The following is a 22,500-nucleotide window of genomic DNA, read 5'->3' on the forward strand; positions in this document are numbered from 1 at the left end:
GGACCCCTGAGGAACTCCAGCATTAATACTCTGGTCCTCTGATTTCTGCCCATCAATCACTATTCTTATGAGCCTATCAGAGATAAATGATTTAATAATTGAAAAAACATTTCCAGTAATACCGTAGCTGGAAATCTTGTGAAGTAGGCCTTTATGCCATACCTTATCGAAGGCCTTTGATATGTCAAAAGCAATTGCCCAAGGAAGCCTTGTCGAGAGATTCACTAATCCTAATATTTAAGCATATTGTACGACTGGGCAATGCTGGACTGTCAAGTAGGGAATATATAAAAACATCGGTAATAAAATATCTTTGTGTTTCACTTGAGGATTCCCTGTGGAGATGAAACCTGGATGCACCTCTGTGTAGTTTAATTACAATAAATATTTTTCATACTTTATTACCGTATGTGTGTGTGTGTGTGTGTATTAGCCTGACGATTTCCATGTAGGGATGAAACACGGAAACCTCTGTATTGCTTAATTGTCATAAATATATTTATGTTACTGTAATGAGTACAGAAATCTTTTGCAACTCATGTAAATTAAAAAAAATGATAGAGAAATCAAATAAATCTACCTATCTAGACACAGTTTTATTTTCTGTGGAAGGACAAAGAAATTCTTTTTACTTTGTAGGAAAAAATATATGTATACTAGTTTCAGGCAGATCAAGGACAATAATCTATGAATAAACAACCAAAATTTGAATAATTTAATCTTTTAATTCACTAATAAAAAAAATGTTTGGAGAAATTCCAATTACGTCCGCTTTTATGATAAAACTGCAATTTTGGCACAATTTTCACATGCATCTAACAATAAAAACATAATTCTAGTAATTAGTAAATAAATTCGTGGTCTTAAACAAAGAATTGCTCAACTGTGTGCATGCCAGAATTTGTTTCCGGTTAATAGTTTCGGTTTCATATACGTTCTAACTAAAAACAATAAATTTAAAAAGTTCAAAAGAAAACGGTTCTTTTGAACTTTCTTGATTGAAGGATTTTGTTTTGATTACATTACTTTCTTTACCTGAAAAAATTACAAGAAAGGTGTTTTTGTTTGTATCAGCCTCCCTCCTCTTAAAAATAAAGGTTCTACTTTTTTTGGCAATTACTAATCTGGTCTAGGCCAATTTCATCATTGCTTAATTTCGATGATCTAACGCGAACTAGTTTTTATGCCGTATACATATGATCAGAATATAATGAGAGTATACAATTTATAATAGCACAAGCTGAAAATCTTTCACAAGAAACACCCGTCTAGCAGAAAACACTATCACTAGTTTCCCCCACTCTTTATCTGTGCCTAAACCTAAGTATAGATTCCATGAGCAAAGCTTCTTTCTTAGAACTGTACGACTATGGAATTGTCTTCCGTTTTTCTGCTTTCCAGCTGACTACAATATGGTTGTCTTCAAGTCTAACGTAAACAAGTTTTTGATGAGCCGTTCCATATAAGTTAACAAATTTACCGAATTTCCATTACTAACGGTTACTATATTGTCCAATTTCTACTTTACACTCTTTAACCCTTATCCTCGAGTGCTCTCTTGGCCTTGATAAGTGGTGATGCCTATGTAAAAAAAAAATCAAAATAAGCATAAATATTGCAAAATCTATATATACAATACTCAATATGTGTGTGTGTGTGTGAGAGACCTAGAGAAAAGAAAGTTAGAGAATCTACATAAAGACTAAAATTGTCATCTAATATAAAATTAACTGGGAAAGAGAATGGAAATGTTCTTGAAATTCTAAATACTCTCAAAAGGTATGAAGCAAATTTTGTTGGGGAAGGGATCGAGTTTTCCAGCTATAAGTTGAAAAAAAAACCCACTGTAATTTCCATGTATTCTTTCCAGAATTGACTCAGCATTTAACGTTTCTTAAGTTTCTCTTGAAAAATATGGCTTTAGTTCTATGGTGGTATCCTTAATTCTAATTCGTTAATTTCAGTAGCGCTTTAAATGGGAGAAATAATGATAAGATTACGGTATTACATTTAGTAAGTGGTATATAGTAATCAAAAAGTGCTCAACATCCTAGATAGAACAGGTGTATTTAAGCACAGTATTGCCCAGGAAAAAGAACTTCTCTGTCCTTTGTTAAAGTAGCCATAATAGTAATAATACAGTATTATATTTGCTAAGTGGTATAAGTATATCAAAACATTCCTTTATGAAGCAGTTGTTCTTAAATGCCAAAGAAAGATTTTCACTGTATTTTATTATTCTATCGTATACCAGAAAAAATAATCTCTATTGCTCAGGAGATAGAGCAGATGTATGCAATAAATTGGTATATGTTGTTGGGGACGACGAAGATACGAACCTCAAGGTTGTACCTATTATACATAGACTAAAGAATCTTGAAGGAGGTAAAAAGTAGAAAAAATGGCATGGATCGACTACAAGAAAACATATGACAGGATCCCACAAGCATGGATAATAGAATGCCTGAGAATGTACAAAATACCAGGCAAGATTATTAATTTGATAGAAAATGCAATGAGAACATGGAGAGTTAAACTGACAGCCAATGAACAATGTATAACTAAAATCAAAATACAAAGAGGGATCTTCCAAAGTGATTTTTTTTATCACCACTACTGTTCATTATAGCCATGATGACCCTGACCAATATACTAAGAAAATGCCAAACCGGATACAAGTTGACTAATACAGATGAAAGAATGAACGACTAATGTACATGAATGACCTGAAACTTTACAAAAACCAAGAAGAAACTAGAGATGATAATAATCTTCAACCAGAATTTGGTATAGAAAAGTGCGCATTGCTCATCATGAAAAGGTGAAAACTGGAAGTAACGCACAGCATGGAACTACCCAACTAAACGGAGATGAGGGCACTAGGTGAACACGATAGCTACAAATATTTGGGAGTTCTGGAAACAGACACCATCAAAGCAACAGAAATGAAAGAGAAAATTGTAAAGTATATCTCAGAACACGAAAACTCCTCGAAACTAAACTATATAGTAGAAACTAATTAACAGGTATAAACACATGGTCACTAGTAAAATACTCTGGACCGTTTATAGGTTTGACCAAAGAACAAGCATCTCGACCAGGAGACTCATGACTATACACAATGCACTACACTCAAAGGATGATTCTGACCGAGTATATGTGAAAAGGGAAGCTGGAGGAAGAGCACTGGGTTGTATAGAAAACTGTGTAAATAACACAAAGAATTAGAAAAATGCAAAACACTAAAAGAATGCTGGTATGGTGGGAAGCTGAGACTACTCGCCAAGATAGACCAAATATCTTGATCTCAACAGTTGAAACGTTGTAGTGCTCTTCACACAAACATTCTGTTCACATTTAAGGTTTTTGTAATGTCTTTTGCAGGCTTTCAGGATTTGAATAGCTTTACAATTTTGCTAAATCATGGGACATATTGTCAAAAGTAATCTTCTAGTTAAACTTTATCCGTATACACCTGAAAAAAATTTAAAAAAATCATGAAAATTCACTAAATAGAGATAATAATAGAAAGCTGTAACGTAGTCTTGTAGTCAAAAGAAGATGAAACGGTGTAGAACATCTGAATTAGTTACATAAGATTTGGTTAAAATTTCATTAAAATCAGATATTTGAAGTTTTAAGAGATAGTCTTATAGATATTTGGCACATAGAGGGTAACAGGCATGCATGCATGGAGTATTGTTGCCACATCTGGTGCATCTACCACTAGCCTCTTCCTCTTGGATAGGGTCCATAAAAGAGTTTTCAATCAAATAGGTCCCACTTTGTCAACCAAGCTCCAACCCCTGTCCCATCGCCACAATGTTGCATCTCTGTGCCTGTTTTACAAATATTTTAATGGAATGTGCTCTGATGGACCTGTTTCACTTGTGCACCCTTGACATATTCCTGACAAACCTGCTTAGCAACAAAATCACACCCCTTCACTGTTGAGATCCCTAAATGCCAGAAAGCTTTCTACTCTAATAGTTTCTTCTCTTGAACAGCTAGACTTTGGAATTCCCTTCCCGCTACCTGCTTCCCTGACTGTAAAAGCTAAAATGGTGATGTTGCGTTTGTATTTGACATGTGAGTAACGCAAAGTGTATGCAAATTAGATTATGCAAGATGCACAAAAGAAGCAGTAAAAGGAACGGCCGGCGAATAGAAAGATGGTGTGCTGTGCAAATGGACGTGCGTACTGAAAAAAATTGTAGGAGAACGGAACGCAACTTTATAACTCCACTGAAATCAGTTTTCACACTAGAGATTGAACAAGTTTGTAGATGCTTTGACTGCCAATGCAGAAGTGTGCGCACAGAAACTGAGAGAATGGCGGTGACAAGGAGTCAATGTGTCACTTATGGATATGTGAAAGGCATATCTTCAAATCCATGTCAACAAGGTGCTATGGCCATTTTAAACAGTTATTTTTAGGGGTCAGTGCTTCTGTCTTATGTGGTTTGGATTTGAGCTGAATTTGGCGTCACTTATTATGAAGTCTGTTATAGATGCTATCATATTTCAAGACCATGTGATCTCAAGTGTCACATCAGCATATGTTGATGATATTTTCAGTAATAAAAGTGTAGTTCCTGCATCACATGTGCAACAACATTTTTTAGACTATGATTTGATTTCTAAGTATCTGATAACACTGAGAAACAGAGCCAGATTTCTTGGCTTGCAAGTCTGAGAAAAAGATGGCACTTTCCGATGGAAATGAGGAAGTCCAATTCCGGAAATCCTTGATGAATTGTCCCATCGGTGTGTATTTTCTTTCTGTGAGAAACTCGATGGTCACTTCCCCGTATGTGGATGGCTCCAGGTGGCAGTTGCATTTATCAAACGCCTAGCAACTGCAGTAACAAAAGGGTGGGATGACAGAATCAAAAACGTGTCTTTCTATCACATATTGGCAGAAACTTTGAACAAAGTATGAGAAGTGGATCTCATTGGAGAAAACTTTGGACGGTAAAAAAATTACAGTCTGGATGGATGTGAGTTGCCAGGAGTGGCATTGGAAACGAATGGAATGGTCATTGAGGATGCTTGTTGGCTTCAACTAACAATGCTCAACACATTAACCTAGCTGAACTCGACACAGCACTCAAAGGAGTCAATTTGGCCCTTCCGTGGGAAGCGACAGACTTGGTCACTGATTTGGCCTGCATGCATCATTGGATTTCTGACACTGGAAAAACACGTGTGAACACAAGAGGAGCTGGTGAAATGCTCATCAGGCAACAATTAGGAACCCTGAAATTGCTGGAGAAAGAATATGGATTAACTATCGGTGTAAAACTCATGAAATCCTGTCAGAACCTGAAATTGCTGGAGAAAGAATATGGATTAACTATCGGTGTAAAACTCATGAAATCCTGTCAGAACCACGCAGATAGTCTCACTATAGTACCGCGCAGGTGGATGGATTTTCTCAAGGAAGGAAGAGAGTCGGCGCTCAGAAGTTGTGCAACAGTAGGACAACTGGATGAGAACCAGGTGGCTGAGTGGACATCCAGGTGTGGGATGAACTTTATATTTTGCCATGTCAGTTGACCTGCAAGTGTCCAAAGAGACAGTCGTTGTGAAAGGCTGCAAAACCTGTTGATCAATAAATCCGGCACCTGTCCGCTGGAAAAAAGGAAAACTCAGCATGGCACAACGTAACCCCAAAGAATGATCTTTCATTTTTCACCGTGCCAGCTGACGTACTACATAGGTATCATGTTCGAATCAAAGGTGGTGAAGATGAATAAATAAAAAATGAAAATGTCTATAGTAATATAAATACAGAAACTCTTTTCTGCTTTACAGTTGTCTCGTTCCCCCACATCCATTTCCGCCTTACCATATTTCAATATTGTTCCTTTTTTAGGGACATTCTTTAATCCCTTTTCTTTTGAAAAAGAGATATTATCTCAAAATATTAAGACCTTTACCGTCCTGGTTACATCAAATAGTAAGTCCATATTTACTGATTTGTGTTGTGATTATCTTTTAAAAAAAATGGATATATGAAGTTAAATAAAATAAAAAAAGCAAATAAAAACTTCTTTCGTTTGTCCATTTTTGTTCATGCGTTATACCAATGCAACAGTCGGTTCACTGCGTTGCTATAGCCTTCTTATACTTTTCCATATCTACTTTTTTTTAAATTTCATATTTAAGGGTATCTTATGATCAGGCAATGCCAAGAAGCATGCTAGTATCATAAATTAGTTTCTTCAAAATAGGGCATATTTGAAGTTTAGCTTCTTTAGAGATGTATTCAGAGATTTTTGAACACTTCCATTGTAGTCTCTGATAAGTGTTATATTAGAGTACACTTTTAGATTTTATGCAGATTCTCTAACCTTTCTTTCTATAAAGAACACACAAATATCGAACACAATATCAACAACAGAAAAACGTTCATGAAAACAATGGAGAAAAGAAAAATGATAGAAGTTTATGAAAAGAATATCAGAGAATATTCTTTTGGATAAATAATGGATTTCTCAAATTATTATTTTTTTTAGTTTCTATAAAGATTTTAAGTGAGTAGGGTGAGTCCTCTTTTCTCTTTTTCTTTTGCTGCCGATGTCAGAAGGAAGATTTGTTCAAAGGGCCTTCCTTTTCTTTTGTTGAATACCTATCACCGGAATTAAACTGCCCTTGTACCGCATCCTATTTGCATAGGGCAGTTGGTATGAATACCAATAACTATGAAAGGGCTTTCCAAATTATAAATAAGGTAAATTGCACTTTCTATTGACTCTCGTCGTTCTGTCCTCAGAGACAATGGATACCCTCTGAAAATGTACTTTTGTGATAAGGAGTAGCGTGATTAACAACTGTACTTCTCCTGACTCAGCATTGTTTCAGTCACGTGAGACAAAGAAATCAATGTTGGGAGAAGCGGAGAAAGACTTGCGTTATTTTAAATTCCTCCTCCTCATCATCATCAGTGGTAGTATTATTTACTAGGCATTCTCACACATGTCACCATCAGAGATTAGTCACTAATAATAACCAGTGATGTTCCTTGGAGTCTGAGTGACAGCATGTCTACCCATATTTTCAATACTCTCCACCTCTTTTGATAACCTCTGCCAATGACTTTGCATTATTGCAATAGCCATTTACCCTTGATTTCTCGCTGGTAAAGACCATTGGTCTTCACTGGAATTTGGGTGGTGCTAAGTCTGTGGCATTCCCTGGTAGCTGAGTGACAACAAGTCTCCTCAGATTTCCAGAACTCTGCACCTCTTTCGATAACATTTGCAAATGAATTTGTGTTATTGCAATAGCTGCTTACCGTTGATTTTTCGCTGGCAGCGGCCATTGGTCTCCACTGGAATTTGAGTGACAATAAGCCTCCCCAAGGTCCCAGTACTCACTCTTCCCACTTATCCACCAGACGGCTAGTTAATGGTCTCTCCTTGGTCTTTACATCCTCCTTAACTCTTCTCAGCTATTTGGTATCACTCTTTTTTTGTTAGGGAGGGGAACTGCGGTGATAGGGCAATGGAAAGGGATGCGGAAGCGGACTTATAGATATGCAGCTTCAATGTACTTGGTTCCGTGTAACGCTTCTTCATGTTTTTCTTCTGCAGCAGTTTGTCAGGCCTGCTTATGTGGCTCATGCGTATTAGTTTCCGCATTCAAAGGTTTTTCTTAATATCTCCGCTGGTTTAATTCAATATTATTATTATGTCCTAACAAGGAGTTGCCACACAAGTCATTATCAGTGATCGTTCACTGGCAACAATAAATGGTGTCCCTTTATCATATTGCTAAATACTATTTAGTTGCTCATTAGTTCTCACACAAGTCATTATCAGCAATATACCCGAACTGATTTAAGCGTTTCTTGTGTGTGTCTGTCAACTGGGCTCTGGCATTGCACTTCCTGACTATGTTGTTAAATAGCATCATCGCTTTGATAAACAGTAGTAGTGATAGAGAATCTCCTGGAAAAAAATACATTTCTATATTCTTATCTTAGTTGTTTTCTACATTGTAATGAAATTTTTCAAAAGCTCCAAATATCAGGAAATGTAACTTGGAAAATAATCGGTTTTCCTTCTTCATTAGAATAAAGTTACATTTGTGTAGTTGTTTTGTTTTACGGCATATCAACCCTTTTCAAGTTAGTTAATGCTAAATCCTGTAATTTTGGTAAAAGTTTTTTATACTTCAAGTTGTTTGTATCTAAGCTTATTTGTCCCGGGTGTTTCGATTGGTCTGGTTGTTTTATGACATATCAGCCCTTTTGCAAGTTCAATCATTTTGGAAAAAGGTTTTATGCTTCAAGTTGTTTATATTTGTAATGAAGCGATGTGTTCTAATGGTAACATAGCGCATATGGGCACGTGTGAGAAAATCAGCAGCAGCCTATGATAGCTGATTAGCAAAGATATTAGCAGCAGCACATCTGTCTTAGCACATATGCAAATTGAGAAAAAGGAAAATATAAGAATACACCACGAGGTCAAAGGAAAAAGTAAGTTGTGTACCAGGGAAGATGGACATGTGAAAATGAAGGCGAGAAAGTGCTGGCTATGATCAGCATGAGGTGGGGGTGACGTTTAAAAAAGCACATGTTTTATGGCAGAGCATTGTAAAACACACGTTAATGTTAAAAAGACTTTTGAAAGATAATGAAATGCATTATTCTGGAAAAACATTAAGAAGATGGCAGGTATCGGTAATGGCAACAAATGCAGGTTCTGCCATACAGAATTGGAAAGTGTCAGTCATCTGGTATCAAGTTGCAAGGTTCTTTTGGGGGATGGCTACTACACAGCGAGACATGATGGAGTATGTAAGCACTGGACCATCTGTAAAAAATTAAACATCCAGTGTAGCAGTAAGTTCTGGAAACATCAATCTGAAAGAACAATTGGAAATGACTTATATACCATACATTACGAGCATGTAATCCTTACAGCCACCTACCTTGAAAATGCTGCTGCGAATAGTTATATGGAATAAGTCAGAAAAAGTGGCAACCTTGGCATAAGTGACTGTCGCTAACGATGGAGGTCTGAACAGAGCTGAGAGAGAGAAACAGACCAAATATCAAGGTCTCATTTATGATACGAAAAGAAACTTGAATCTGAAGGAGATATCAATCATACCAGTTTTTATAGGTGCTACCAGGCTTATGAAGAAGAACCGGAAGTCCTACCTAACTAATATTCCTGGTGAACCAAGTGCAAGAGAAATCCAGACAATTGCACTTAAGGGAACAGCGAGGATACTAAAAAGAGCTCTAGGTTGGTTTCAATAAAAAGCAGAGGAATGTTACAGCTGGTCTGGCAGCCCCATACCCAGCATTACAATCTTCAAAAAAAGAAAATGAAAAACCATGAATAAATGCATTTCATTTGCACAATGCTGAGTCATTTTATTTCTTTCCTTTTTTTTTGTCTGTCCCTTTGCGACAAAGTCTCAGACAACGTGCGGGTCTGAGTGGTTAAAATATAACGACACGGTTTGAGTGTAACGTCCACATTACATATCTTCAAATATTTATTCAGTGTGTTTGGTTTGGTTGTTCTGTAAAGGACAATTGTTGATCCTCTGACAAAAGGAGGGTGGACCTGTAAATTCACCCTTGTCCGTTCGTTGTTTTTGTTTTTGACTTTACATAACATAAAAGGAAAAAAAACAATAACATCAATGTTTGGTGCATTTTAGGTCAGGAAGCCAGTATCTTCAGACAACCTGATCTGGTACCACCAAGATAAAGCTATACTCATACTATGCTGAGTGCTAGAATTATTTGATTTAGCACATGTGTATTGGCAGTAATGGTTATGTTGATTATAAAATAAAGAGGGACAATTCAAATTATTGATGGAATTATGAAGAAACTTGATAAAACTCGATTCTTAGTGAACGAAGCCATAACATTTTTGTGGGGATTTTTTTTTTTTAATGTTAAAAAATAAAACAGAAGAAAAAAAATTCCTTTTTTGTCGTAAAAAAAACAAAACAAAGTGGAGTTTTCCTGGAATTAATCTGCAAACGAATTTCATTTTTCTGGAATTTTCTTGTTTTGTTTGTTGCGTTTTCCCAGTTGTTCTATTCTCGGGAAACTGACAAATCAATACAACACATATCTGCATTTCTTTTTTTGTTGATTGATTTGAGGCAATCGCATGGAAATTTATCAAAGGAAAATCATTTCATAATCTCCCAGAATATTATTCGCCTGGAAAATTTGATCAAATTTCCATTTTTAATTCTATGTCTCAGTTTTATAATTTCCACAGATTGACATCCATCTTTCGCTGAGTGAAGGGAATGAAGATAAATTATGCCTTAAGGTTTTGTCTGATTTTCTCTTTTTAAGACTTGGGTCAATAGCTTCACTTTCTTTTTACATGTTGAACTTTAATTACAGATGATTTAAAAGCAGAAACATAACAGTCATTCGTTTTATTGGGCAATATATGTTTACATATTTCTCCCTCTCTCTCTCTCTCTTTCAATCAATCAATCATATATATATATATATATATATATATATATATATATATATATATATATATTAAAAATCTGTAAATTAAATGAGGATTTACAAAAATTCATTATTTGACAAGTAAACATAGCGAACATTTAGAAAACTCCTTATTCTGCTGAGTTTCAAAGAATGCTCTCTTCTCTTCAGAGGAAAGATACTAGCAAAATATTATTTATATTTAAACTATGATTTTGCAGTTTAGCACATAAATTGAAATTGACTCTAATGTGCATGTATTATTTGAAAAGGAATATTATTCTTATTAGCAATACTAATGTAGGAAGTACCGTGGAATTTCCACGGGCCCTGACAGTTGCCTTATAATTAAAGCAAGTAAACTTAGCATTTTTTAAAAATTTTCTTTAGATACGAAACAAAAGCAAAAATAACTAAACTTGTCTGTTAGCCCCGAGCAAAGTTATCTTCACAAGAGACGTTGCTATTAAAACACCCATACAAATTTCTAATATTATTGTGTGTGTACTAGACAAGGTTACTGAAGACGATCTAAAATGCCAGGTATATTCACCAATCTGTACAAGTGAGTGTGCGATGCCGCTTCAGATGGAAAGAACAGCTTACAACGAAAACTATGATAGTATAAGTATGACCCTACGTGTCTAACATATCATAGTAAAACATAATGTTTTGTTGAGTACAAATGAACCACCATCCTCCCCCAATCAATAAATTATTCTTTGCCATTAAATTATTTTTAATCAACAAATTATTCTTTGCCATTAAATTATTTTTATCAACAAATTATTCTTTGCCATTAAATTATTTTTATCAATAAATTATTCTTTGCCATTAAATTATTTTTTATCAATAAATTATTTTTTGCCATTAAATTATTTTTAATCAACAAATTATTCTTTGCCATTAAATTATTTTTTATCAATAAATTATTTTTTGCCATTAAATTATTTTTAATCAACAAATTATTCTTTGCCATTAAATTATTTTTAATCAATAAATTATTCTTTGCCATTAAATTATTTTTAATCAACAAATTATTCTTTGCCATTAAATTATTTTTATCAATAAATTATTCTTTGCCATTAAATTATTTTTTATCAATAAATTATTCTTTGCCATTAAATTATTTTTATCAATAAATTATTCTTTGCCATTAAATTATTTTTATCAATAAATTATTCTTTGCCATTAAATTATTTTTTATCAATAAATTATTTTTTGCCATTAAATTATTTTTTCATCAATAAATTATTTGCAAATAAATTATTTTTTCTTAATAAATTGTGTAAATAAATTTATTAATAAAAATAATTTAATAAATTATTTTAAAACATGCTAATAAATTATTTTTCGTCAATAAATTATATTTTCGACAATAAATTAGTTTTTGTCAATAAATCATTTTTTGGCAATAAATTATTTTAACAATATTCTAATAAATTATTTTTCACCAATAAATTATTTTTAAAATATTCTAATAAATTATTTTTTCAACAATAAAATATTTATTTATTTAAATCGTTCCAATAAATTATTTTTTCACCAAATAGCGGTACTACTGCATTTTAAATCTCGTTTTTTTGTGAGTCTCGCTTGACCCCCCCCCCTCCCACTGGCGGATGAAGCTAACCGCCGGATTATATCGAGTGAACGGAAGTCAATACAAAAATGAAAAAAAAAATGAAAAATAAACAACCTACCGTAAGAATTTAATGAAATTTACTGTTTTATTTTTTTGTTTTTGTGTGTATTTTTAATTAATGAACAATTATTTTTTTAGTTTTAAGGAACAAATGTATAAATCCCCCCCCCCCCGCAAAACATTTGCAGGGGGGGGGGATTTATACATTTCTGTAAAACTGTTTTTTTAAAGAAAAGGTGTATTTTTTAGAATTTGTAACAATTTTGGAGTTTGTTTTTTTTTTTTCATTTTATGAACCAAATTTTTTGTCCAAAGAAAAGTTTTGTTTATTTTGCAAGCAACCGATGATAAAGGTAAATTTTTATGCTAAAAAAATTTCTTTTTGCAAAAAATTTTTTTTGTATTTATATTTTAAAACCTTTTGGGGGCTAGGTGGAGGGGGGTTACACTTTTGGGGAGCAACTTTTTGTTTCCTGAGGATAGGCTATTTCCTCAGGGATAGTGGTTTCTGCCAGTTGAAGGATCACAACCGACGATGGCAAACTATGCTAAGAAGGATTGTTTAGAGAATATAGAAGGAGGAAGTTCTTCAAGCGGGTAGCTTTTTGTGGACCCAGAGTGGTTTGACGACCCTTCCGACATTATATTTCGGTCTATTAAAGACAGACTCATCCACTTTTACCTTGTGCCCAGGACCTTCAATCTGCTGGGGGTTCCGAAGGAAAAAGTCCTGGCAAATATCCCTCAAGAAGTTTTTCCAGTCAGTGAGAGTGTGATCCGACTTGATATCGGCCTCTTGCCATAGGTTGTTGTGCGTTGCCATTTTATAGGTCCACAAATATGTTAAAATAATTTGTATTAGATGGGATCGCTGAAAGAAGGTGCCATAGCACAAGGAGGTCCATTGTCTACACTAGCAATTACTGCACCTCCAGCCGAAACAATCACTTAAGTTTTTTTTGTTTTTCATGGATAAACTTCCGCTGGCATTTGACGCATCTCCTCTCAGTTGCCAGCAGCTGGTTTTCTTGGCAGAACAAGCAACTTGTTGTACAACTTCCAACCTAGGATCGTTTCCGGCAACTTCACGATAGCTTCCAGTTTAGAATGATTCATTATCCTTGTCACAAGAATAAACACTTGTTTTTTAAAAGCGCAATGAAACTGTTCCCTTTCTTTTCCTTTTTTTTTTCTTCTTCCAATTTGGTGTCGTCTGCTCGCTCACATCTTTTTTGGCAAGTCGGTTTGTCATTGGATAAGCTCACTTGGCATTTTCCAGAGCAGCATTGCCGAGTGAGACTCACAGAAAAACGGGATTTAGAATTAATTTTTTTCGCAATCCACTCATGGTATAATTTAGTGACTTTTCCTAAAATTGTATGTAAGTAATCAAATAATTTAGTTTTATCTTTCTGGAAAAAAAAATTGATTCAAAAAACTTTTTAAAAAAATATTTAAATGTTATCCATTGTGACAAAAAATGTGATGAATGATTTTTTAAATTTTTTTTTGTGTTTGTTTGGTTTTTTTTTGGTTTTTTGTTTATTTGTTTATTTGTTTTTTGAAAATTTGAAATTCTATTAAAAATAGTAGAAACAATTTTATATTATTCTGCTTTTCATATGATAAAATTCTGGCCTTTATTTTTCTGGAAAAAAAACTTGCTTAAGAATAATGGATTTTAATAGATTTTAATTCGTTTTAAAAAAAACAGCAACAACTTGGTTTTTCTTCTATTTTTTTGGCCGTGCCTACTATTGATTCAGTTGGGTTCTGAGCTAAAAAGGGTTTAGAAACGCTATTTAAACTATAGCATCAAATAGTAAAATGTCTTTTAATAGTATTTTTATAAATGTTTATTTCAGTTTTGATATTGATTTAAAACTATTGTTTATTTCTTTTCTTCTATTGTTTTAGATGAGGGAGGAATATACCGATCAAAGATCAAACATCCAGAAACTCAAAATGCAGCAGTCATCAAAGAAACAAACGAAACCAAGGTTGATATTCCTGTAGACAACATGGATGCTAAACCGGTAAGAATTTCGTTTGATTATATTTTAATACTAGCTGCACCTACTATCCGGTGTTGCCCCAAGATGCAGTTTTGAATTTTTATTTGTTTGCACATTTTAAAATTTATACAGAAAAAATAAGTAAAATTTTGGTTGTAAGGTAGACAACTCCTATTATATTCTTCAATTTAAAATATGCTGGTTTATTCTCCTTTATATTACTTGAATAATACCTAAAAATAAAAACATCTTTCATAATGTTCAGGAATAATGTGTCATTTGAGCTCGTTTGACCTTTTTTTTGCATTTAATAGAAATTTTTTACAACAAAAAATAAACGCATTGTTTTACAGTTTATTCACCCCAAACAACGCACGGTGCCACTAAGTCGAAAGGGGCTACTATTTAGGATCAAATTTGCGGGGATACTATGTAGGGAGTTGGGCAGCAAGATGTCTGTTTATATTACACTTAAACTTATGCACATCAGTACAGTCAGGAAAACAGAGGCCCAGGAGGGAATTCCAAAGTCTAACAGTTTGAGTAGAAGGCTTTACGACATCTAGGGATATCTATAGTGTAGAGGTGGGATTTTGTTGCTTGTCGTGGTTTGTCGGAGGTATTTACAGCAAGGAAGTACTAATGCTTTGAGTTCGTCTGGCACATGGATGCCACATTTCAGTGATGGGACAGAGGTTAGAGTTTGGCCAAGAGCTCGGAACCTATTAGGTTGGCAACTCTTTTTTTTAACCCGAAGAGCGAGAGACTAGTGGCAGATGCACCAGTCTAGATGTGACAATAATATTTCTTGCATGGACAAATAGTGACTTTGTAGATATAACCTTCTAGCATGGTAAAGAGAGCCTACCTTTCTTGCAGCAGCTTGGGCAATGTCTTCAATGTATTAGTTCAAGTTCATGTAACCTGTGAATGTTAAGGCTATTGCTGATTCTTATGTTAAGCAAGTTGCACTTGCGCACAAAGCTTATAAAGATCGTACTTCAGGATTTCTAGTTGGTTACAACAAAATTGCAGGTGTTTATCCCCGACATCGAAAACAGAAATTGCATGCAAAGTTGGGGAAGGTTTTGATGGTCGATTAAAAATTCAAAGATCAATCAAATCAAAGCATACCTTGTTTTAAGTGGACTTGATATTCCAGACTACAAGATAAATTTAATAAAGAGACATAGACATGTTTTTCCTTAATACATGCATGAGACAATCACTTTATTTGCATTAAGGAAGACGAGCCACAATAGTCCCTACAGAAATTTAAAACAGAGAAAAAGAACTAAGAGCAAATAACTGAAATTTCTTAGAGCAAAGGATATCTGATCCCTTTATAAGTATGTGTTACATTTTATTAACGAATGATCGCACAAGTTATGTTCTCACCTACGAGTAATCAAGAAACCAAAGTTTTTTCATACATGTGTGTGCAGTGTGTTTACATGATGGTTATTTATTCTATTGATTGTCGCTGCTTTCATCGTCACCACATTTCATGTTGTGCCTTGATCATATAAGGTTGTTGATTGTCTCATCTTTTTAACTCAGGCAAAATAAATTTTCTATTCATCAATGATGCAAAAAGACTTCTTCAAGGTTTTATTGAGGAGATTATTTACTTATGGAGAAAGAGACTACTGTGCTGAATAATTATCTACTTCTTAGGTTACTAACTTAGTCCTAAGTTTTAAACCAGAGGAAAGGAACTAAGAGCAGATAACTCTGGACAGAGTTTTGTGGAAATATTCAGCTTAGATCATTTCTATATTCTAAGACTGTATCATCCATATCGCTTTCCAAGAGAGAGTGACTAGAAACTTTTTTGTTTCTTTCGTTTGAAAATGTGACGTCATCGTAATCGTTTGACTATGCTTTGTCCAGGGAGTTTGACCTTTGCCCTTCGCTTCAAATTACGTCACATGTCTCTGGATATATTTACATTTACCCAGGTTATTCTGACATGTACTAATGTGACTCTTGTCAAACTTTACACTAACTAACTTATGTAGGGCCCCTCATACGTAGCATAGAAACAAGGGAGATAACTCTGACAGTCATTCAAAACTTGAATAGGTTCGGCCTAGAATACACAAAGGAATGGTGCAGAAGCAACGTTGTTACTATCACTCCATTGATTTACAGTCAGGAATAGACAGTTTAAAGGCTTCAAAATAACACATAAGAAGATTGTGACGTATGTAAACTGCCAATTTCTGGTTATGATTGAATGTTAGTCAAGCAATATAGTTCACTGTGTGAGGCGTCGGCAAAATCCAGGTCTTGGCTATATATTAATCGCTTAATCTGTTTTATTTAATTTTTTTTTTTTTGAGCATATAAAGAATTGTAGTCAATCGTACTTAAAAAAAATAAAAAGAAGATTTATCTAGCTTTAAAAAAAGATGAAATAATGGCTTATCAGCATGTGCCAATGTGTCAGAAAACAGTATTTAATAACAACATGTACGACCTATGCAAACACAAAAGATTTAGCACGGTAACATAATTGTATCAGAACAATTATTTAGCGTATAAAGAAAGAATATTAGTTAATTGTACTGTAAAAAAAGAAAGATTTATCTAGCTTTAAAAAAAGATGAAATTATGTCTCATCAATAGGTGCCAAAAAACAGTATTTAATAACAGCATGTACGATTTACGTAAACACAAAGATTTAGCACGATAGGGTGACTGTATATGAACAATTAACATCTACCAATTAATACTATTAATGTAAAAAATAAAAGAATTCTTGACTTATGAACATGTTTTGATGTGTCACAGTTAGTTATTATGTTTGTATTTGGTTTATTTTATTTAAAACAAATGCCTCTTTTAGAAACTGGAGCGTTCGTTTTTGTAATAAGATTTAGATTCTGGAATGAACGAATAGTCAACTCTCAGCCAATGAGATTCGATGGAATGTGAGAAAGGAGAATTTATTATTTTTATATTAGGAAACGGAAAGATTATGTTATGTCTATGAGTATATGATCCAGTTAATAAGGGTGAAATCCCATATCTGTTGCAAGTGCAGAAATAATCCTGGTGATGAGTAGGGGTGGTAGGAGGACTTCTTATTTAGAGGGTAAAAGAGAATCTACTTCCTCTAAAGATGGCAGCGATTGTGATGATGTTGCCGCTAGGATGAAATGTAGGATTTTATTAATGTAACGACTAAATGTATCTAAAAAGGCGTTTTAAAGTTACACAAGATAGTTTAGACATAATAAATTTATATGTGGCATCTGTTGTTGCGAACCTATGGTATTTTGGTCCAGAGGGGAATTTTTGCAATCAAAATATTATATAGGAGATAAATAAAACAAATATTTCTCTTTATTTAAAATTGTAGCGAATTCTTTTTAAAACAATAAATATTCTTTGCCTTTTTCCCATAGAAATGATTGTCAACTAAATATTCTTCAGATCAAAAAACTGTTGTGACTTTTAAAGGTTGGTAATAGTCAAGACAAATGCAATTTTATAATTATCGAAAGTATGCGTCCTATTCTGTGGCCATAGCTGTCACGACGCTTAGTCATAATTGTATTGTGTCTTGGTAAATCTATTTACTCCAGAAATAGGTAGATCAACTTACACTAAGCTAACACGAATGTCACTTTTTGAAAGTATTTATTTAAAATTGTGCTTTATTCGAAAGAAACGATAAAATTCAATTTTAGAACAATTGATTTTTAAATAAATCGGAATTATTTCCCTTAGGGACATCAGTTTGATTACCAATAGCCACATTGGCTGATTGAATGATTTCCTTTTATTTATGACACTGAATATTGATAACGTGCATACAAACACGAAATGCTCAAATTATTTTATAAATATATTATTCCAATAAATGCTTCTCTTTATTTTCTAAGCGTTAAATCTTCTTTTTTCTTTTTTTTTTTTCTTTTAGGTTGAAGAAAATAAAACCAAAGTAAGTAAAAGTTTTTGAAATTCTTCAGATTTTCTTTAAAAATTGTTTTCTTGCCGTTTGAGCGATGACATCAGCACTTAATTTTGATCAGTTCATTTCGAACAGTAAAGATGTACCGTAGTACACGTTTACACAGGTAGACCCAACATGTTGTAGCAGAGTACGTCGCAATGGAACACAAGACAAGAAATAACTCGACTCATTTTTTTGTAACAACGATATTTATTTCCTCATTGCGGCTGTGACGTCACTTCCGTCTCTAACGTGATTGTCTTCCTTTTATAGTCTTTTTTCTTTTTTTTTCTTACCGTGACGTCATTTCGCACATGACTCGGTATTTGCGTACGTGCGTCCATGCTCTGTTACATTCACATTAATGGAGAAATAAAGTTTTTATTGATATTATCATTTTCATTGTTAAAAAGATGAAAAACGTTTAATTAAAGAACTTTCTTCCTCTGATTTTCTGACATCAAACGGAACTTCCATGTACAGAGTTGAGTTTCTTTCCGAGAGTTTTCCACCTTTTTAAATATTATTATAATATAATATCATTAAAAACAGAATGAAAAATTGCAAGAGATATTTTGGGTGGAGGGTAGATTAAAGATTAGCAGATAATGAACGACTAATAACAGCCGGAGGGATCAACCCCCCCCCTTTTTCATTCAAAGTAAAATATGAAGTTCATTTCTTCAAACATTTTCATAATCCGCACTTCCATCTCAAGTTATCAGTCTTTGATTTTTGAGAAAATCTGCTAGAATCTTCAGAATGGTATCTATCACATTCTGAGCCAAGTTTTTTAAACTGGAATGTCTGCTGTCGAGCAAAACCTCTTCGAAACCATTTCTTTTTTATTTTTGTATATCAATTCACCCAAAACAAGGCATGTTGCTACTGAGACAGGGTCCAGATTTATAGGGACATCCTAGGTTGGAAGTTGTACAACAAGTTGCTTGTTCACATTAAATTTGTGCATGTTGGTGCAGTTAGGGAAGCAGTGAGCAGGGAGAGATTTCTAAAGGTTAGCAGTTCATGGAAAAAAGCTATTAAAGTAGAAAGACTTCTGGCATTTGGGGATCTCTACCGTGAAGGGGTGTGATTTTGCTTCTTAATTTGTCAGAGGTTTTTACTTTGAGGAGTCACAAGTGCAACAAGTTCATTGTTAAAGTACTTCTAAGACAAACAGGGATGCAACATTGTAGTGATGGGACAGTGTCTGGAGCTTGGTAGACCTAATAGGTTCAAAGAAAGTTTTTGGGGATCTTGTTCGAGGAGAGACTAACGGTTGGTGCACCAGCTCAGATGTGGCGACAATACTCTATGCATGTCCGAATGATGGAAACATTTCTTGAAGGAAGTTTTCATGGGATCTTACTCTCCGGATCATCTATAATATAAAGGGTAGTTGTGTGTGTGTGTGTGGCCAGCTAAGACTAAAAAATGATAAAACAAACACCACAAAAAGTTGGTATTTTCTTGATCGCTTTTGCCTCAGAAAAAAAAAATTCTTTAACCTTAAACTGGTGCAGATTTTGTCATGGGGCAGTTTTTCAGTCATTTTATGTACTAACAGGAAGTAACTCATGTTTTTAATCAACGAGTTAATTCCTTTGCTAGACTCATTCCTTGAGAAATCTATAAAAGCAAGTTTTCTATATATGTGCATGTATTCAGAGAGAGGAATGGGCTGGACTGAGAAGAAAGAGGGTGTAGGGAGAAGGGAAAACAAAGACAGAAATAGAGAAAGATATAAAAGTTTTAATAGAAATATGTTACACTTGTGTCTCGAGTAACGTCGGGTATCCCTGCTAGTAATTGATAATTCAAGTCATTAGTTGTTCGATCAAATCTTCTCCATTGACTTCCATTTTTAAATGGTTCACGGAAATGTGCGTCTATTGAGACGGAAGTTATTTCAGTCAACATTTTTGGTAGCTAGCGGGCATAAAACTTACTGAGAGCAAAATGTTCAATGAAAAATTTTAAATGTTCAATGAAAAATTGAAAATGTTCAAATATACAAAATCAAAAATGCCTTCACTAGTGCAACAACCGAGATTCTGCGGTCTTCTTTGAACACTGTCTGAATTTGAGCCACAGGGTTTTTATTTTTAAGGTCATCTCTACCTTTTTTGAAATGTTTGATCCATCTACAAATTGATATTTTGTGTTACAGTATAACTGTCATTCTAAAAGTAAAGCCTCCTATTTTTAAACTCAAAAAGTTGAAAAGCTATAAAGACGGGAGTGGTACCATTAAAACGAGCAACATTTTTTGCTCCAGAATTTATTTTTCTACATTCTCAATTCACATTTGCTAGGAATTCAATGACACATCTCTGCTTCTGACACATGTTCATAACAAGGATTACTTTCTTAGAGACTCACATAGTCAATATGTGCAACAGAAAGATGGAACTTTGAGGTCATGAATGCATGAGTTCAGTCATCATAACAATGCAATTTGCAATCTCCTCTGATCCATTCGGGTGGAATACAAAAAATAGGAGGCTTTACTTGCGGAACACCCTCACATATAAATAATCAGAGATAATTCGATAATTCCTATTAAAATGCTACTGTCTAAAAATCCTGTTTTTCCATTTTAATAAAACGGTCCTTTTTTTTTTTTTTTTTTTTTTTTTTTTGAAAACACCGTAACGAAGAAATAATAGAAATATGAATGAGTTTGCTTGTCTGTTGGCTTGAATCAAATATATTATAAAATTTTAAAAGATGATACAAGCGACTGTGAACCACTTGTGAATTTGCTTTTCCTATGAAACTTTCTCCTTCAGAGCAAGCCGGTTCGGTCCGACTAGGGTAATGTACAGTAATATAAAATACAACTATTTGCCAAAAACTTTGCAGCAAATTCTACCCTGTGCGACGAAGGCCATCAACTCCCCATATTCCCTCCTATAACAGACAACACGCGATGCAACATACAAATATCTGTGTGTGAGGTCGCCAAGCTAAGCAAAAACCTTGACTCCAGTAAAGTAACTGGTCCTGACGGTATACCAATTATAGTGTTAAACAAATTACAACCAGAACTTGCCCCCATACTTACAAAACTGTTAAAACCTTGCCTTAAGGAGAAGTGCTTCCCAACACCCTGGAAAACCTCATCAGTATGCCCTGTATTTAAGAATTCAGGTGAAAAGTCATCCTCCTCTCAGTACAGACCAATAAGTCTCCTGTGTGTCATGAGTAAGTTGCTGGAATCCACAATAAATAGAGAAGTAGTCAACCACCTCAGCAGAAATAACCTTCTTAGTGACACGCAATATGGTTTCCGTTCTGCTAGATCTATAGCAGATGTGCTAACGGTTATATCTCATAGGATTAGCGAATCTCTCGACAAAGGCTTAATTTCTAGGGCAATTGCTCTCGACATATCAAAGGCTTTTGATAAGGTTTGGCATAAAGGCCTACTACACAAGATTTCCCCCTATGGTATAACTGGAAATGTTTTCTCAATCATTAAATCATTTCTATCTGATAGGCTCATAAGAGTAGTGGTTGATGGACAGAAATCAGAGGCCCACAGTATTAATGCTGGAGTCCCTCAGGGGTCCATACTGGGCCCAACTCTCTTCCTGATCTACATCAATGATCTCCCAAAACACATACTAAAATCTTTCATTGACATCTATGCTGATGACACGACCATCTATGGCAACACATCAAAGGCCGTAAATGATGATGTTCTCTCTGATTCTCTCTCCTCTGATCTTGAGCGCGTGGTACATTGGGGAAAGAGGTGGCTGGTTAACTTTGATGCATCTAAGACCAAGCTCCTATCTCTATATCACAAACGCTCTGATCCGCATCTGGCATCAATTGAAATGGATGGCTCTCGTCTAGGGGAGGTCCCATGTTTTGATAAGCTTCTGGGTTTGGCCTTTACTCCTGATCTGAAATGGAACACATACATCAAGTCTGTGGCCAAGGTCGCTGGGAAAATGGTGGGATCCTTCTACCACACCAGAAGATATCTCACTAATGATGCAATTCTCTATCTATATGAGCCAAGAACGTCCAAAGATGGAGTACTGCTGCCACATATGGGCGGGAGCTGCTAGCTGCCAAAAACAGCCTATCCTGCCTTGACAGAGTACAAAATAGACTTTGTGGCTTGGTGGGGGGTGCCCTTTTCTCTACCCTGCAACCTCTTTCCCACAGAAGAGACGTAGCGAGCCTGTCTTTGTTCTATCGTTATTTCCATGCCAAGTGCTTGTCTGAGCTCTATTCTCTGGTACCCCCTCGCCAATCTTTTTCAAAAAACACCCGGCTAGCTGAAACCACCGTCAATAAGTTTCCCAACACCTTATATGTGCCTAAATCAAAACGTAGATTCCATGAACAAAGCTTCTTTCTTAGAAAT

General features: G+C 34.6%; 1 protein-coding gene and 1 long non-coding RNA gene across 21 annotated transcripts in view; one reads left to right on the plus strand and one right to left on the minus strand.

The window, feature by feature from the left end:
* LOC145243887 (uncharacterized) overlaps positions 1–22,500 on the plus strand; it is a 1,140,095-nt gene that overhangs the window by 978,188 nt on the left and 139,407 nt on the right. For all 20 annotated transcript variants that reach the window (XM_080106980.1, XM_080106982.1, XM_080106985.1 and 17 more), the window contains 2 exons: positions 14,055–14,173; positions 18,084–18,104. In XM_080106980.1, coding sequence (XP_079963106.1) covers positions 14,055–14,173; positions 18,084–18,104 — 140 coding nt within the window. The remainder of the gene's footprint in view (positions 1–14,054; positions 14,174–18,083; positions 18,105–22,500) is intronic.
* Positions 1–22,500, minus strand: part of LOC145243891 (uncharacterized) — a 213,011-nt gene that overhangs the window by 26,547 nt on the left and 163,964 nt on the right. Inside the window, exon 2 of the long non-coding RNA XR_013862969.1 lies at positions 8,944–9,041. This is a non-coding gene — a long non-coding RNA (uncharacterized LOC145243891). The remainder of the gene's footprint in view (positions 1–8,943; positions 9,042–22,500) is intronic.

Source organism: Euprymna scolopes, chromosome 22 (assembly GCF_053919585.1).
Source record: "Euprymna scolopes isolate OS-2025 chromosome 22, ASM5391958v1, whole genome shotgun sequence".
Taxonomy (NCBI): Eukaryota; Metazoa; Mollusca; class Cephalopoda; order Sepiida; family Sepiolidae; genus Euprymna; species Euprymna scolopes.